This window comes from Lathamus discolor, chromosome 14 (assembly GCF_037157495.1).
Source record: "Lathamus discolor isolate bLatDis1 chromosome 14, bLatDis1.hap1, whole genome shotgun sequence".
Classification (NCBI taxonomy): Eukaryota; Metazoa; Chordata; class Aves; order Psittaciformes; family Psittacidae; genus Lathamus; species Lathamus discolor.
This window is the reverse complement of record NC_088897.1, coordinates 3,665,444-3,682,021: the sequence shown is the minus strand read 5'-3', so window position 1 is coordinate 3,682,021 and position 16,578 is coordinate 3,665,444. Positions and strand designations below refer to the sequence as shown.

At 58.3% G+C, this 16,578-nt stretch overlaps 1 protein-coding gene across 2 annotated transcripts in view; it reads right to left on the bottom strand.

The window, feature by feature from the left end:
- Window positions 1-16,374, bottom strand: part of TMEM132E (transmembrane protein 132E) — a 28,155-nt gene extending 11,781 nt beyond the window's left edge. For both annotated transcript variants that reach the window (XM_065694235.1, XM_065694236.1), the window contains exons 1-3: window positions 15,259-16,374; window positions 2,564-3,461; window positions 1,838-1,978 (exon numbers count right to left, since the gene is read on the bottom strand). In XM_065694235.1, the coding sequence (XP_065550307.1) occupies window positions 1,838-1,978; window positions 2,564-3,461; window positions 15,259-15,331 (1,112 nt within the window). In that variant the 5' untranslated portion in view covers window positions 15,332-16,374. The remainder of the gene's footprint in view (window positions 1-1,837; window positions 1,979-2,563; window positions 3,462-15,258) is intronic.
- Window positions 16,375-16,578: the final 204 nt, after the last annotated feature.

Sequence of the window (16,578 nt, the reverse complement as noted above, 5' to 3'; positions counted from 1 at the left end):
GGGGTGCCCCTGGAATGCCACCATCTTCTGCCCTCCCCGAGCATCATCTGCTCTCAGCCACAGCAGAGACAAGAGCCGGGCTGCTCAGACTGCTGGAATAACTTAGGATGCAGCTGGGGTGCAACAGAACACCCCAAATTGGCTATTATCACCCCAAAGCTCAGGGCTTTCTCTGCACAGCCAAAAGCCCCCAGAGCCCCAGCAAGGCAACCTCCTCCGGCAGCGCAGCCTGCAGGGCGACACGGCTTTGAGTCATTCATACTTGCCGTTGCGTTAATATTTGATGGAGTTGTTTGTCTAAAAGGTGATTGTAATCACTTTAAATTCATCCTCCGTCTCTAACCTTTCCTGCCTGATTTGAAGCAGCACTGGCAGGCGGCGAGAGGGGGAAGGGGCAGGGGAGAGGAGCTCGCTGCTGGCAGCATGCGCAGGGGTGGCCATGCAGAGGAAGGGGGGACTCATGGCTCTGCGGACACTCTGGTGTCCATCCTCATCCCCCAGAGGACATCCCGGGGCTGTGGGCTCGGATGCTGCGGCTGCGTTTTGGAAGCAATGGAAAATCCACCCGCCGGGTAAGCCCTTTGGAGGGGTTTCTGCAGGTCGGTTTTGAGCTCACGTTCAAAGCGGTCAGAGCTGAGCATCTTTCTGCAGGAGTTCAGCCCCTGCTTCACTCAGTGTGGGGCAGAGGTATTGGGAGATTTCCTATGCAGAGAGCAGGAATCACATCAACTCGCTTAACCCAGCTCCTGGAGGTACTTGCCTCCCTTTTCCCATAGGCACAATGATGGAGAACAATTGCTTTCCAGCACTTCAGAGACTTTCTTGTTAATGGTTTTGACACTGTGCCCATCCCCTGCCCTTACTCACTGTGTCCTACCCACACGGATGTAAGGAGCAAAGCTGCCCCTTGCTCTTGCAGCCTCCACAGGCTGAGCAACCTCTGGGTTTTCAACTCGGCTTTGTGGGTCCTTGCTCCTTTGGATCATTCTCATTTCTATCCCCTGGACTCTACTCAACCGACCTGAGCCTTTCCTGGAGCCCCAGCAATGAGCATCATCCTTGTATTAAGCAGGGCCGAACTTGCACTGCCCATCTCAGGTGCTGCCTTGGTTCAAGCTCCCCCTCTGACACTCATCCATCATCCAGAGAGACACTGCCTGGGGACTGCTCCCCTTCCTTCCCAGAGGAGACACCAGGATAGTCAGCAAAGAGCTGCTGCCTCTCATAGTATTAGAGCTTCTTTTAAACCCACAACACTTCCACTCCAAACGGGATGCTCCATGGCTTCACAATTCAGCCCCTAAATCCACCGCCTGTACACACCAGCGTCCAGGCAATCCCAGTTCAGACCCAGGGATGCAGCTGCTCAATGGTACCCATGACTTAGGAGCACTTGCTTGAGCCCCAGCTTGATTCCCTGTGTTGACCATGGAGCAGATCGCACCTGAATGCACCACCCCACACAGCCCTTGGGCAGCTGCCTGCCTGACCACAAACCTGCCCACCTTGGGCCATGAATCCCACCTTCACCTTCCCATTAGCCACCTACAAGGTGCCGGATGGTTAAAAACCACACACAACATCAAGCCCCTTCCCAAATCAGTGCAGGGCCTGCCCCAACCTCAGCTGAGGTTGAGGGTTTGACCTCAACATTGCTCATTTCCCTTCAGTGCCTCCACAGTCCAAGCCATGCCTCAGTTTCCCCTACCAGCACCCACATGGCGCTGCAGCCAACTGGACACCCAGTGTGGGGGCAAAGGGAGAACCGCTCCATGTCAAACCCCAGCCATTTCCCCAGTCCCCTGGTTATGGGGGGCAGGCACAGGAGGGCTCTTACCTGGGCCCGGCACCATCCACCCTGGAGACATCGACAGTGGCAGTGGAGTGCTTGCCACCCGTCAGCAGCTCCGAGCTCACCAGCCACTGCCCACTCCTTGACTTGGTGCTGAGCAGGTTGACACCCTTCTTGGCCTTCACCCTGTAGAGAGCGATGCTCAGGGATGGATCCTCACCCCCAGCACCCCTGGACCCTCCCCATAGGGGGATTTTTGCCCCTGATCCCTCCTGGCTGTTGGAAACCATCCAGGCTCCCAGCAGCAGCCATGGGGCTGAGCCCGCCCCAGACCCTCTTTCCCATAGGATTTTGTCCCCCACGCCAGTGCTGTCCCACAGAACAGTAACACCCCTGTGGGGCAGCAGCCCACTTGTCATTCCACATCTTGTTCCCCAAAGTGCTGTGAACAAACCCACATCTACTGGTGGGGCCCTAATCCCAGTGCAACTGGGCAAAGGCAGCAGTCCATAGTGGCACTGCAGAGATGGAAACCCTGGATGGAAGCCCTTCCCTTCAACAAGGTCCTACTGCAAAGCCCCAGAACACTGCAAACTCATGTGCTGGTTGCACCTCTGGCCTCCCTCAGCTTCCCAAAGCCCTGCCAGCAGGTCCCATAAATGCAATATGCCGTTCCATCCTCTCCTTCCTGCCCGTGGCTGCCTTTGCACAGCGCTGCCAAAACAACCACATCATTGAAAGGATGGAGCAGGGACAGCCCTAGCACCTTACCTGAGGGTGAAGTGCTCCACAGTGGAGTTGGACATCAGGTAGAGGAGGATGCTCAGCACCTCGCCTGGCTTGAGGGGCTTGTCGGGCAGGCGGATGAAGACGTTGCCATCCAGCCGATGCTCCTGCATGGGCTGCCCCGGACCGGGCTGCAGGAGGCTGACGCTGCCGATGCGCAGCAGCGGGTGCTGTGTGGGACCCTCAGTCCTGGCTCCCCCAGCACCACGGCGGGGAACCATCTCCCCAAGGCACTGTCCGGCCCCATCGGGGGCATGCAGGGTGTAGTAGAGCTCGGCTTGCTGGCTCTCACCCGGCACCTCCAGGCTCTCAGGGCTCTTCCGCCTGCCCAACGGCACAGCCGGGGGTCCGAACCAGGCGTGGGGCAGCTCTGCCTGCACCAGGCACATGGCCAGGCTGCCCCGCAGGCGACACGAGCTCTTGATCTCACGGGCATCCCGGAAAGCGTGGAGCCGCACGCAGGGCAGCCGGTCCGTGACATCAAAATCATCCCAATCCCGGCCAGCTACGTAGAAGAGCACTTGGACCACGGGCTGGTTGGCCACCAGCCGGGGCTGGATGATGAAGGCGCGCACCTTCCAGTTGACGGTGAGGCGGTCGGGGACCTCCAAGGTGCTGGAGGGCTGCAACTGCTCCTTGGGCAGCACCAGCCCCGTGCTGAAGGGCCCCAGGGTGACGTTGAGGACGGGCAGCTCCTTGGTCTGGAAGACGACGAAGGGCTCTGCTCGTTGCAGAGGGGCACTGCTGTTGCCCACCGGGCTGGCTCCCACCTCCTTGAGGAAGAAGGCCAAGCGGGTGTTGGACAGGCGGTAGCTCACGGGCAGTGTGACAGCACCGGGGGGCTCGGCGGGCTCGGAGCTGGGGGGTGGCCCCTTGGCATGGGCTGTGAAGGGGATGGAGAGTGCGGGTTAGTGCAGGGCATACCCCTCCAGAGCATCTCCTGAGCCTCGGAGCAGGGAGAGCGGACCCAGGCAGCGGTCCAGGCCTGCAGCAAGGAGTGGGTGCTTCAGCCCCCAGACCCATCACAAAGGCAGCAAGAGCCTGGATGGGTTTCTCTCCTGCAAACAAAAGCCTCAGAAGATTTCCCCACGACCTCAGGCATCATTGTTGCTTCCCAGTGGGTGGCTCCAGCCTCACCAAACCCACCCCGAGCATGGAATGGGGTGTCCAGCAAGGAGGGAAGCTCAGGGGCTGCCCGAGGCTGGGTCAGGCTGTGTTGAAGCTGCATCCAACCTCAGTATTGCTACTGGGGTGCCCAAAGCGCTGGTCTCCCACCCCACACCCATGCCAAAGCACCAGCTGAAACAGCACAAACACACTCATAGAAATAAGGCATAACCAGCTACATCCCTATTTCCAGCTGTGCAGAAAAAAGGATGCTGAGCTTCTCCAGAGGCTCGTTACCAAAAATTAGGCAGGTCTGGGCTAATTTTTCACTGGCAGATCCCATGAAGTATCTATGATCAAGGCTTTCCTCCTGCTTTTAGCTCCCAGGTCACACAGCAAAGGTGGCTAAATCAGTTCCTTCACCCCAGACCCACTCCATCCCCATGGGATCCCTGTAAGGGTGGCGTCATGGCCAGTCTGTCACCCATCACCCAACCAGGGGTGCAGCCGGGTAATGTCCCTGGGTGCCAAAGCTGGCTTAGCCCCAGATTTTCCAGGCATGGATATGACCTGGTGGAAGAGTGCTGAAGATGATGTTGGTGCCACCTTGCACTAACCCCAGTAGCACCCAGATCTCATTTTGGTCCTTCTTTTCGACCATTTTTGCCTTAAAACCAAAGAAGTGCAACCAGCAGGCAGGCTGAGCAGGCAGCCACTGCCAGCCATTGACTCCCAAGGGATGGAGCTGCCCAAGCGCCTCAGAGGGAGCTGGTTAACCCTATGCCACGGCCAGCAAGAGGACAGAAACCCACGAGCACCTTCCTGCTGAAGCAGATGCTGCGGAAGGCGGCCGGTGCGGAGCCGAGCCGACGGCACGCACTGTGCCAGCAGCTGCGGGAGCCTGGAAGACATCTCAAGGTCTTTGCATCCACCAGCGGCTGCCAGCAATTCCCAGGAGCCCCGGGTCCCCCCTCGCCCCCCCGGCTCTCCGCCAGCCCCATTCCCGGCACTGATTGTAATCGTTCCCAAGCGGCTCCAGAGCAGGAGAGCCCGAATTACCCGTGTCAAACAGCGGTGAAAGGTGCAGATGTGATGGCTCAGCTCCTCGGAACGGCTCAACCCCGTTCCCAGCCAGGGATGAGGAGTGTGTCGGGACATCAAGGCTTTGCCCAGCAAGGACCATAGCCCGGGGCTGAAGGGGAAGCAGGACCCCGCAGCCCACCCAGGGAACTCTGCTGTGGGGAGTTAAGCAGCTTAAAGGGATCATAAAAGGATTAGCACCCGATTGGGGGGGGGGGGGGGGGGGGGCAGCATCCGCTGCTGCCCTGCCTGGGATGGAACTTGTCTGCGAGCCAGGCACAGAATTCCCTGGGGACGGATGGATGCTGGGGATGCACCGCCAGCACCACCATGGGCACCGCTCCGGTGCCTGCCACGCTAACCCTGCCTGCTGGTGAGCGCGTCCTGCTCTCCCGCTCTGTTTTCCCACCTCCTGGAAAGCCGGGAGCTGTAGGAGAGATGCCGAGCCTCGGGAAGCCCCCATGGGTGCCACTCTGCTCAGAAATAACCACCAACAAGGGGTTTTCTGCTCCTCTGGCTCGTGGAGGGTGTTTTCTGCTGTGACATGTGAAGGTTTGCATCCTTCCTGCATCCCTCTATCGATTAGAGAAGGATTTTTCCCAAGGCACCAGATTATTTGTGGAATAAGATTTACCACTTGGAGCAACACGAACCTGACCACTTGGTGAGGTACCGGCAGGACCGGAGGAGACAGGGGCAGCCAGGGAAAGAGGCTTTGAAATAGCACCAGTTTTTAACTCTTAGAACCAGACCTGAAGCCACCAGCTCTTTCCTCTTTGCCGTGGGGATTCTCTGATGGCAAATAAGGGCTGTGCACCAGGAGGGGCAAGTAAAGCCCCTCTCAGGACTCTCAGCTGGGGACTCTGTTCAACTCAGATAAAGCACCATGGTGCCATGGGGAAACCCGAGTGGCCCCATCACCAAGCCCATGCACAGACCTGCACCCTGACCATGCCAGACAAGGAAAAGCAGCAGGGACAAGCTGAGACGGAGATTAATGTGATGGTCATCATTAGTTCAGTGCAGGAGGATCGCTGGCACCCAGAGAAGCTATTTCGTTCCACAGACAAAATGCATTTAAATGATGCTATAATCTGTCGCCAGAAGGGGGACAGGACCGGCGCCTCCGTTCCTTGGCCATAAACTAATCCTGCCAGGAGAGGGGCCAATCCAGCCGCATCCAGCCCGGGGGGGGTGCCAGGATCACAGCCCAGCCTGAGCCTCCGTGCCACAATGGGACAGAGGGAGGAGAGGGAGGGAGAAGGGAGGAAGGAGATGCACACATGTATGGATGCATGGCTGCTGCCTAGGTAGCGAGGAAGAAGGGTGGATAAGGATATTTGAACCAGCAGAGAGAACAGAGCATGTGTGGATGGATGGAAGGAGACAGGCAGATCAGGAATGGCTGGACAGCAAGAGAATAGCTCTAGGAAGAGGGAGAAGAAGGGATGGATGGAAGGGTAACACAATGGCTCAAGAGATGGATGGATGGATGGACAGACAAATGGACAATAAAACAACTTAGGAGATGGAAGGAAGACGAATGGAAGGAGAAGAATAGATGGAAGTATGGGCAGACAAGCAAAACAGCTCAGGGGACGCTAGTCCCCACACCACTGTCCCCAGCCCCTGCTCTGGCTTCTAGCAGCCCCGAGGAGGGAACATGGCCCTCATGCCCCCACTTCTGGGTGCGTTCGGGGGGACAGAAGGGTTAAGCCCTGATCTCTGGCTGCAGTTAATGGGATTTGCAGTGCCTGACCTGCATCCCGTGTTTATTAGACCGGCGCAGACAGGACCATATGGTCCTTCCACCGTCGTAGCTTGGCACTGCAAGCAACAAAGCAGATCTCCATCCTGGGCCACGCTCTGACCAGCCTGGGGCTGCCTGGATACCCCTGGGGCTAAGGAACCATCCCAGCCCCATGGTAGGATGGGACAGGACTCTTTGTGTCCCCTCCTCACCCCACAGCAGCACACTGGGGAGGTGGGATGACATAAAACACATGGTGGGAAGAGGGGGGAAGAGAGCTGGAAACACACAACTGCTGTGACCCCCTCACCAAGCCCCACATCTGCCTGGCCAGATGTGCCCCGTGCTGGCTACAACCATGTGGGGCCAGGGCCCTCCCCCTGGCCATGAGGGCACATGGAGATGGCAGCAGCACCTTCCAGCTCTGCCTTCAAATCAAGACCACCCTCCCAGGCCAAGGGATCCTGCTTGGCCAGGGCCCCACCATGGGGTTGTGGTCACCAGTGACCACACTCTTGCTCTGCCCCCCGCCCCAGCCTGGGGATGCTGGGGTCAGACAGACTGATGGACACAAGGGAAGAGAGGCTGATGGACAGACTGGACATAGCTATGGCTGGTGAGAGGCACCAGCTTATTCACCTTCTCTGCCTGCCCCCTCCATCCTGCCCCTGCTGCAGCCTCACCAGCCCCATCCCTGCTCCCACTTACTGCTCCAAGGCCAAAGAGCCTCCTCCCCTTCCCCTTATCCATCACAGATAGTCAGTGCTGAGCTCCAGCTTAGCCCCAGCCCCAGCTGTCTGCCATAGGGATCACTTTAGCGATGCCCTGGGGGTGGATATTTATCCCAGCTTATCCCATGGGACACAGCAGGGGCTTCCCAGCACATATATCCCCACTTAGCAGGGGAAAAGCATATAGGAAAAGCACTGGAGAAGAGGGAAAGGAGGTTTTGAGGTCGTGCCAGGAAGGTTAAAACTTCTCACGATGTTAAGAGGCAGCACTGGGGGCTTGTGCATCAATGGACCAAACACAGCTCTGAGGGAGATACTGAAACACTGGTGATGTGATACCCCAGTGCCCTGTCTCCTGCTAGGCCACCACCACAAGCTGTTGCCATAGATAACACCAGCCCATCTCAGCCGGGCTTCAATGGTGGTTCCTCCTTGGAGCAAGCCAGGAAAGTCTTCCATAAAGCAATGGCTTCATAGAATCCGAGATGGGTTGGAAGGGACCTTAAAGCTCCTCCAGTTCCAACCCCTGCCTCGGGCAGGGACCCCTTCCACTGGAGCAGCTTGCTCCAAGCCCCTGTGTCCAACCTGGCCTTGAGCACTGCCAGGGATGGGGCAGCCACAGCTTCTCTGGGCACCCTGTGCCAGCGCCTCAGCACCCTCACAGGGAAGAGCTTCTGCCCAAGAGCTCATCTCAGTCTCCCCTCGGGCAGGTTCAAGCCATTCCCCTTGGCCTGTCCCTACAGGCCCTTGTCCAAAGCCCCTCTCCAGGTTTCCTGTTTAAACCCAGCTCCTGAACAGAGTGACAAGGTGAAGATCCTGCCCCCAAATCAGGGACATGAGGGCAGGACATGCTGCTGCCTCAGCTTACCCACACTGGTCAGCACCCAGATGAGACAATGGGGTGATGGATTCATCCAAAACACCCAGAGTCACAGCAAAACCCCACAGCCCCTAAGGAGGAAGCCCACCCTCCTATTCCCCACCAAGCCACCAGCACAGATGTCCCAGTTGCCACTTCATTTCAAGCCCGCCTAAAATCACCATGCGTTCCTGAGCATCCCACAGATTTTTGCCCCACGGCCACCAGGACCAAGAGCAAAGGAGAAACACGGGCAGCAACAGTCCCAGATGGCAGGCGTGTGGCCCATCTGCAGCTCCCAGGATGTCCCAACAGCTGGATGACCCAGCAGCTGGATGACCCAGCAGCTGGGTGCTCCAGTTTGAGGCAGCCCCAGCTCCCAGAGAAGAGCCCGACTCACTCAGCATCTTCCCACTCAAACCAGAACCAGGCCTGACACCCATCCCTTTCCCTCCCCACCACATTACACTCCCACCAAGTGGGGTCAGCACCTCCACACACCCTAAAAGCCAACGGAAAGGGGAAACAGAGGCCTCCATCCCTCCACCCAGAACCCAGTTAGTCCCAACACGAGCTCCCCTCCATTCTTCCACACAGAAAAGAAGCAGCCAGTAATAAAACCCAGGCCAAAATTAGAACACAGACGGGCCCCTTGTGGAACCTCCAAAATGCTTCCCAGCAGCCAGAGCCTGGAAAATTGTTTGCAGTGCCATAAAAGACAAGCAGCTCTCCCTGCCCTCCCATGCGCCCAGAGCCTCTGTCTCCAATCCCAGCTAATTGGAACTCAATTAAGTGAATAATTGTTACAAATGTAAAATTACCTTCCCCCAGTGCACAGCAGGGAGATGCCCTGGCTGTGACCGCAGGGAAGGGAGGGACATAGGGACGCTCCCGGCTCCCAGCTCTGCTCATGGCCACAGCCACGAAGCCCCATGCTACCAAGGACCACAACACTCAACCAGGAGGTTAAACTGGTCCAAGGCTTCCCAAAACCAGCCTAGGGAAGGAATTGAGTGGGTGCTGGCAAGGAAGAGTGGATCAAGCCTTCCCCTGAGCAGCAGTGCAGGCTTGAAAGTGGATTCTCTAGTGTCTAATACAGGGCTGCGCTTATGCCTGGTGGGCCATTGCTAGATTCTCTTTTCTTTTAGGTCCTTAAGACTTCTCCCCATCCAAAAGGTCCAGCCTGGCTTCATCAGTAGAAAAAATATGGTAAGAACTCCTAGTGGCACTCAGCCCCAGGCTAGCACACAGCCTGTATTGCAGGGCCAGCAGCACTAAGCAAAAGGGACCCATCCCAGTTCCACAACAGGCTGTGGTGCTGAGGTGTGCATTTCCTCCAGGAAATTATGAAAAGGAGGGGAAGCAAGGAACCTAAAAGAATAAATAAATATGGCCTAAATGGGATGTGCTGTGCAGAGGCACAGCCTGCCATAAATTCCTGGAGCCGGGAAGGCTTTTACGTGGCAGCTACTTTAGAGCAATTTCCACAAATCACAGCAAGGGACAGGCTGGGGGACAGGGAGGAGAAGGCCTTTATGGAGGAGGAAGAAAAATGAAGGAATTAATTAAAGGGAGTAGGAGGAGGACAAGGAAGGGCCTGACTATGAATGTCCATAGGAATGCCCGGAGGCTCAGAAAGGCAGCAAGGGGAGAGCTGTGCTGGGATAAAGTGGCACCCCCAGCACATGCTGTGGTGGGTCCCCCTGCATGCCAGCAGCAAGTAGGCATAGATGGTTACCAAATAACCCCCTGAGGAGCCAAAACTGGGAGGAGAGGCAGCAAAGGAGAGCCCTGGGGAAGCAGGGATAGGGAGAACCCGCCAGCAGCACGGTGTTGGGGCAGAGAAGAGCCAATGATGCTCCCAAAGCCATGTGTCCCACTTGGATCCTCCTTGTGTCCTCTCCATCCCCTCCCAGGAACATTTGCCCAGCACCCTTCAATCTAAACACCAACTGTGCCCCCCCACTGCCACCACCAGGCTGGGCTGTGCAGAGCGACACGTCTCAGCCTGATTAGACCCTGGTTAATTTTCACCCCCGGTGACATGTGTCAGGCTGCGTTCAGAGCCAGAGCGGGATTCGATCCCAAAGGCACCCGAGGAGTGCAAGGAGCTGAGGATAAATCCCAGCAACTGGGGCAGCATCACCCGCGGAGCTCACCCAGCACCCCCAAAATCAAGGCTGGGGACAACCACTGAGCCAGGGACTTTACCAGCTCAGGACTTTGCCACCCAGCAAAGTGGGCACAACATTAAACACACACAGCTCAAATGCATCCCCTTCCTTTCTTTGATTTAGGTGGTACCCAGAGAGGAGCACATTCAGCAGCTGCACCGAGCTGGCAGCAGTGGGTATTGCATTTTCAATCTAATTTATGTTCTAGGTGGAAAACTCAGCTTTTCCTCACGGAAAAATGGATTAAAAATGAATTCATTCTCAACTTTTGCCAGTCCTGGGGAAGAGCCCAACCTGTCAGAGCCCGTTTAACAAGAGCAAAACCTGCCCCCTTAATTCTTGAATCAGGCAGATGCAGGCAGGACCCAGATGAGACAATGGAGTGATGGATTCATTGCAGAGGCCCTGTGGTGACAGCACCTGCAAGCAGGGGTAAAGCCACCCCAGCACCTTTAGCAGAGCTAGTGGAACATCAAGGGCAGCAAACATTGTGTAAGTGATGGGGAAATGCTCACCAGCAGAAGATGGCAGCTTCAGAACACTGGGAATTGCCTTGATTATGGTATCCTCCTGGGAGGCCAGAGCTGCAAATGAGGGGCTCAGCACCCAGCCAGCATCAAGGGACGTGTGACCCTGTGCAACAGGGCAGGCAACAGCCTAAGGGAAATGAAGGGAATGGTCCCCAGCAGAGCCACATCCCAAGCAGCAGCCTCTGCATCCCAACCCCAGGGTGTTTGCAGGAGAGGTGACTGCCCAGGAACCCCCCAGCCTGGCTGGTGCCTCCCCCAGGGTGGGGTTCACTGAGCCACCATCAACAGTGGCTGGAGGACCCCATTTCTCCCAGTTTTCATGGAAGCAGTGAGCTCCAACCTCCCCTTCCCTTGGCGAGGAGCACCAGGACCTGCCTCACTTCACACCATTGAACCATTTCTCTTTCTGGCATCACACATGGGCAAACTCCCTGTCCCCAAAGGCACCGCTGGGGTCCCCATCACAGCACATCCCACTCCAAGGAGCAGCCACCTCCCTCCCTTCCCGGGGGCTACTCGTTAGCAGAGCCATGTATTTAATAATAGGAGACTCTGATTAGATTAGCAAGAGTGACCTTTTCCAGACGGATGGGATGCAACCACGGGCACCACGCAGGAGGGGATCACACCGGAACATTCCTCCATACACATCATGGGCTATTTTGGACAAGGAATTGCAGGAGGCAAATAAAATCAGGTTGTGCCATGTAAGCACCCTTTCCCTCACCCATCATCTCCTGGAATCAGGCAATGTCCTGCTGCCCACCCCCCTGTTAGTGTCTGGAGGGCTACAGGAGGGCATGGAGCTGCGATGTGCCAGCACAATGTTAGGGATGCTCTGCAGGGACCCCACAGCTGGGTTCGTTTTTGCTTTCCTGCTCTGTTTAAGATGCAGAGAAGCTGGGTGAGGAGGGACCTCAGCAGCCAGACATGGTGAGGGGAATTCATAGCAGCACTTAGAGACAAAAAGCCAGGTTTCCAAAAACCCCTGTGCAATCCCAAACCAGGGGGTTGCTGCCATCCGATTCCCTGCCTCACTTTCCCCCGTGATGCAGCAGGGCTGAGCTGGGGGTGCAGCATCATGACACAGAGAAGTGCACACACAAAAGGATGGTTCTGGCCAAGAGTATCAAGGCACCTAATGCATCTCAAAATCCCCAAAGCCAAAGCCTGCAACAGATGCTCACCAAAATCATCACTCAGAGGATATCCATCACGCCACTGACAGCATCCCTCATCCTCTCTCTTTCCTCAGCAACACCAAGAGGACAAAAAGGGGTAGAAGAAGAAGCACCGCCATGTCCCAGCACAAGCATCCTGCTGGGACTTAACGTATCAGGGTTGGGAGATGGAGTGGGCCCTGGGGGTCATGCAAGGACACCCCAGAGCTGAAAGCTTTTTCTGTGGCACCAAAGGCAGGACTTGTGCCAGGTTTAACCCAGCTCAGAAGCCAGATGCTGTCCTCTCACCTGCCTGCCAGGATAAGGAATGATCCTATCGCCCCTTCTCTGCTCCTGGCTGGAGCTGAGGCTGCTCAGCTGCTCTGACCCCACAAGCACGGCTGGGATGGGGGCTGTTAAATGGGCAAAAGCCAGGCGCACCGTCCCAATTCAGGCACTGAAAGAGCAAACGCTGGGTGCACATTCCGGGTTCGGCAGCGAAGTTATTGCACATCTCCACCTGCTGGCCTGAGAACCCCGGAGCTGGGAGATGCTTTGCACTGAAACAAGGGATGGCGGTGGTCCGTATCGGTCCATATCCCCTGCTCCTTGCTGGGGTCGGTGTGCGCTGGCTAGAGCCCCCCGCCAGGGATGGAGTAATGGCCACAGCATCATCCTTCATCCCCAGCCCAGCGCCTGCGACTTGCGCATGGTGGGAACAAGCGGTGGGAGATATGGGGAGAGCAGCACAGCCCCATCCCCACCAGCAGCAGGATGGAGGTGCCGGGGCTGTAGGATCCAGCACAGGACCCTAAGCCTGGCTTGAATACTTGGACAGGTGCTGAACAACCCCAGCACCCCTGGACCACTGCCTCTGGGCAAAAACTGCTTCTGGGAGAGGGTAAAACAAGGAACACTGTGGGGACAAGGCTCAGCAGGCAGCAGAGGGAAGGTGCAGGAATCCAGGTTCAACCCCATGGACAGCACAGGGTATTTTGCAAGTGGGTGGCTAAATCCCCCTGTGCCACATCCCAACACGTCCCTCGCAGCTTTGCAGTACAAGCACACCAAACACACACCATCACACCGCAGCCACAGGGTCCAGCCATCCATCCCACAATCCCTGCGACCATCCCACTCTGGAGATGCCAAAAAAACCCCTTTCTGGAAGCAGCTGATCCAGGGCGGATGGCAAAGTAGCTCCCGGTGCAGGCAGAGCAGTGCAACAGGGGCAAGGCTGGTGCTGATGGCTGCTCTTGGATAAAACACAAGGGAAAAGGGAATGAAACACCCCAGACAGGCAGGAGAGGAGGGCGCTGCTTTGCCGCTGTCTGATCCCCGCCACCATCCCAAGTGGTTTGTCAGAAGCACTGGGAACAATCTGTTCCTGCTCTCTGGTTCCCTCCAAGACTTTTATTTGCCCAGGGAAGGCCACAGAAGCAGCCGCACATCCTCAAAGAGCCTAAAAACTCCTGGCAGGGGCTTCTCTCTCCACCAGCGCACGGATCCTCCCCAGCAGTACAGCGAGCCCCAGCCCCACACCCAGCACAGTCACCCCATTGCCTGCTTCACGCTGGCATCGCCACCATGGGGACCCCCAAACCCATCACACTCCTATTCAAGGGGCCAGATCCTGCCCTGGCACAAACCCGAGGCCTGACCCACAGGGGTGCTCGTGTCCCAGCAGCAACAGGGAGCCTAAGAAATGCGTGGGGAGGGGATGGGGAGCAGGGGCCGCGTCCAGCCCCTGCATCAGAGGTGATTCCCGATGGATCGCTTGCACAGGGATGTTTCCCTTCGCCCGCCAGCGCAGCCGACAGCCGCCGTGGGGAAGCGCCGACCCAGACGACTGAATCTCATCCAGGCAAACTGAGGAGGGGAAGGAGATGGCAATTCCCTACTGGTTCCAGACTCCCGGACCTGGTGGTCCCAAGGAGAGCACTGCAGCAAACACCGCCCGGGCAGCACCCCAGGACACACCCAGTGCTGGGGTACAGGGGGGCAGCATTTGCATCCCAAAAGGATGCTACGTGAAGTTACAGTGCTCACCAGTCTGGAGCATCTCTACTCCTCCTCTGTTGAGGTCAGAGGCTTTGAAGGGTGGACCCCCCCCCCGCCAGCTCCCTGCAGCGCTCCCAGTGTCCCCCCTCTTCATTTCATCACTGTGGGTGAGCAGCTTCCCAAGCTCCTCAAAGAACCTGGGGGGCTGCAGATGCCAGAGAAAGCCCTGCTTGAACCCCAGAGTGCCTTGGCCGTATGCTGCTGGGGTGAAATGGAGCTGGGCACGGTCCGTGGCTCCTGGGTGGGGGGGGTGTCTCATTTGAGCTGGGCACTGCAGCCCTCAGCCTCCAGGACATTCCAAACCCACCGCCAGAGCTGGGCTGGCAGGAGGAATCCGGATGGTTCCCCCAAAACTGCAAGCAGCCTCCGCTTTCTGCCCAGCCAAGCGGCTCTGATGGGGCACTGTGGTTTGACAACGAACCCACCCAAAAGCAACACCCTTGGAAACCAGCCCCGTGTCCCCCAGGCTGTGTGGCCCCTCTCGCAGCAAGAGCCCCCAGCAGCAGGTGCCGATGCCCCCAGGGCAGGATGTCACCGCAGCTCGGCCATGGCACGGCAGTGATTTGGATGCAACTCAGGGCAAGTGAAGCGCAGGCAGCGGGGGCCTTCCCTGCCCAGGCCGCGGGCAGGGGCAGCACCGCCAGCCCCAAACCCTCACCCCAAAACCCATGGTGGTGGTGGTGGGGGGATTAGAAAGCAGCAGAGGGATGGCAGGGGCTGCACCCCCATCCCTGCACCCCGAAGCGATGCTACCTCGTAACTCAGCGCAGGCTGGGAAAGTGCCTGGGTGCGGGTTTGGGGGATCAGCGAGTGGATAATAGCGGATAAAGCCCCTGATCCTCCTGCTAAAGCAGCTCTGCATTAAGGCAACAAGGGGCAGGGGGGAGGACGACAGCATCTTCCTCTCCCCTGCTCGGGAAACAGCCCGCGGCAAGCGCTCGCATAGCACAAGCTGTCATTTTATTAAGCCAGGAATAAACTCTAATCTTCACCCATTTCGCTGGGGGGGGGGGGGGGGGGGGAGGGTGTGGGGTGTGTGTGTGCACAGAGAACCGGCTGCGGGAGGATGGGGGATCCCAGCCAGGCAGAACGGGGCAGCGGCTGCCCCTGGGTGGGGGGTAGATGGGGCTGGAAGCGGAATATGGGTGCAAACCCCCCCCACATATTGCAGACACGCACGCATAACCCACGGATCACACACCCCCCCCCCGGTGCCGGCGGCACTTACCGGGGAGCAGCAGGGAGCAGAGGCAGCAGAGCAGGGCGGCCGGCCCTGGGTGCATCTTCTCCGGAGAGGCCATTGCGAAGTGGGGGGGCAGCCAGAAAACCGGGGGGGGGGGGGGGAGGGGGGCGAGCCCCGAGACACCCCCGTGACCAAAAATAGTTAAAAATAATAGAAGAAATCCAAACCAAGCACCAAAACCCCGCAGAAATCCCTAAATCCAACCACGTGCGAGACAGGAGCAGCAGCCAACGGCGGAATTGGCGGGGGGGGGGGGGGGGGTTGGGGGGGTGGGAAGCCGGATCGGGTTGGGGGCTCTCGGCTTTGCCCCCCCCCAAGCTCAGCGAGCAGAGCACCCTATCTCCGGCCCCCCACCCGCACCCCAAACCTGCCGCAATCCCCCCCCCAGGTGCCTGCAGGGCTGCCGGGGAGCGCCCAGCCGGTGGGGGCGGGTTCCCCTCCTCTTCCTCCTCCTCTTCCTCCTCAAAGGGGGGTGTGAAAGGGGGAGCAGAGCACGTGTAACCCCTGCCGGGGTAGGACCCCGATGTGCTGCTGGAGGATGATGCTGCAGGGCGCCGGCCCCCCTCGCACGGGGATGAGCATCAGATTTCCAAGAGCGGTTCTTCAGGAAGAAATAGACTAAAAACCCGAATTAAAGCGCTGTCCACCCCCCTGCCCCCCCGGAAAACACAAACAACCGTAACAAAAACCACAACCCAAAGCAGGCGGGTGAATAATTAATCCCAGGCAGATGCAATTAATCAGCGGCTGGAGCAGCTCAACGATGGAGTTCCCTCATCCGAAGGCAAAGTTTGGGGGGAGCGGGGCCCCGGCTCATCCGCTGCCTCCCTGCGGCGGCTGGAAGCGGGGGGATCGGGCCATAAGAAAGGAAAGGAAGGGGGTCCCCGCTTCCTCTGCTTCCTCCGTCGGATTAAAGCGAGGGGTGCACCCTCTCCTGCTCGCAAAGGGAATTAAAGAGGGGGTGCAGGAGGCTTGAGGGAAGCGGCAGGGTTGGGGGGCTCTGCCCCTCGCCCCCTCTCCGGGCCGCCCCCCCCGCCTGCCGCCGGGGGGGCCCCGCCGCCCGGCGCTCCCGCTGCCGCTCGCCCGGCCGGAGCCGCATCGGGTTCCGGTGGGTGCCAGCGAGGGGAGGGCGGCAGGGGGAGGCGCCTTCCTCCTCCTCCTCCTGCCCCCCCTCCTCTTCGGGAGAGGAGGTGGAAGCGGAGCAGAGCCCCGCTCCCCTCCGGTGCTGTGCGATGTGATGCGATGGCAATGGATGCTGTGCAATACAGTGCAGCCGCGGACAGCCCCCCCTGCCCAAGCAGATTC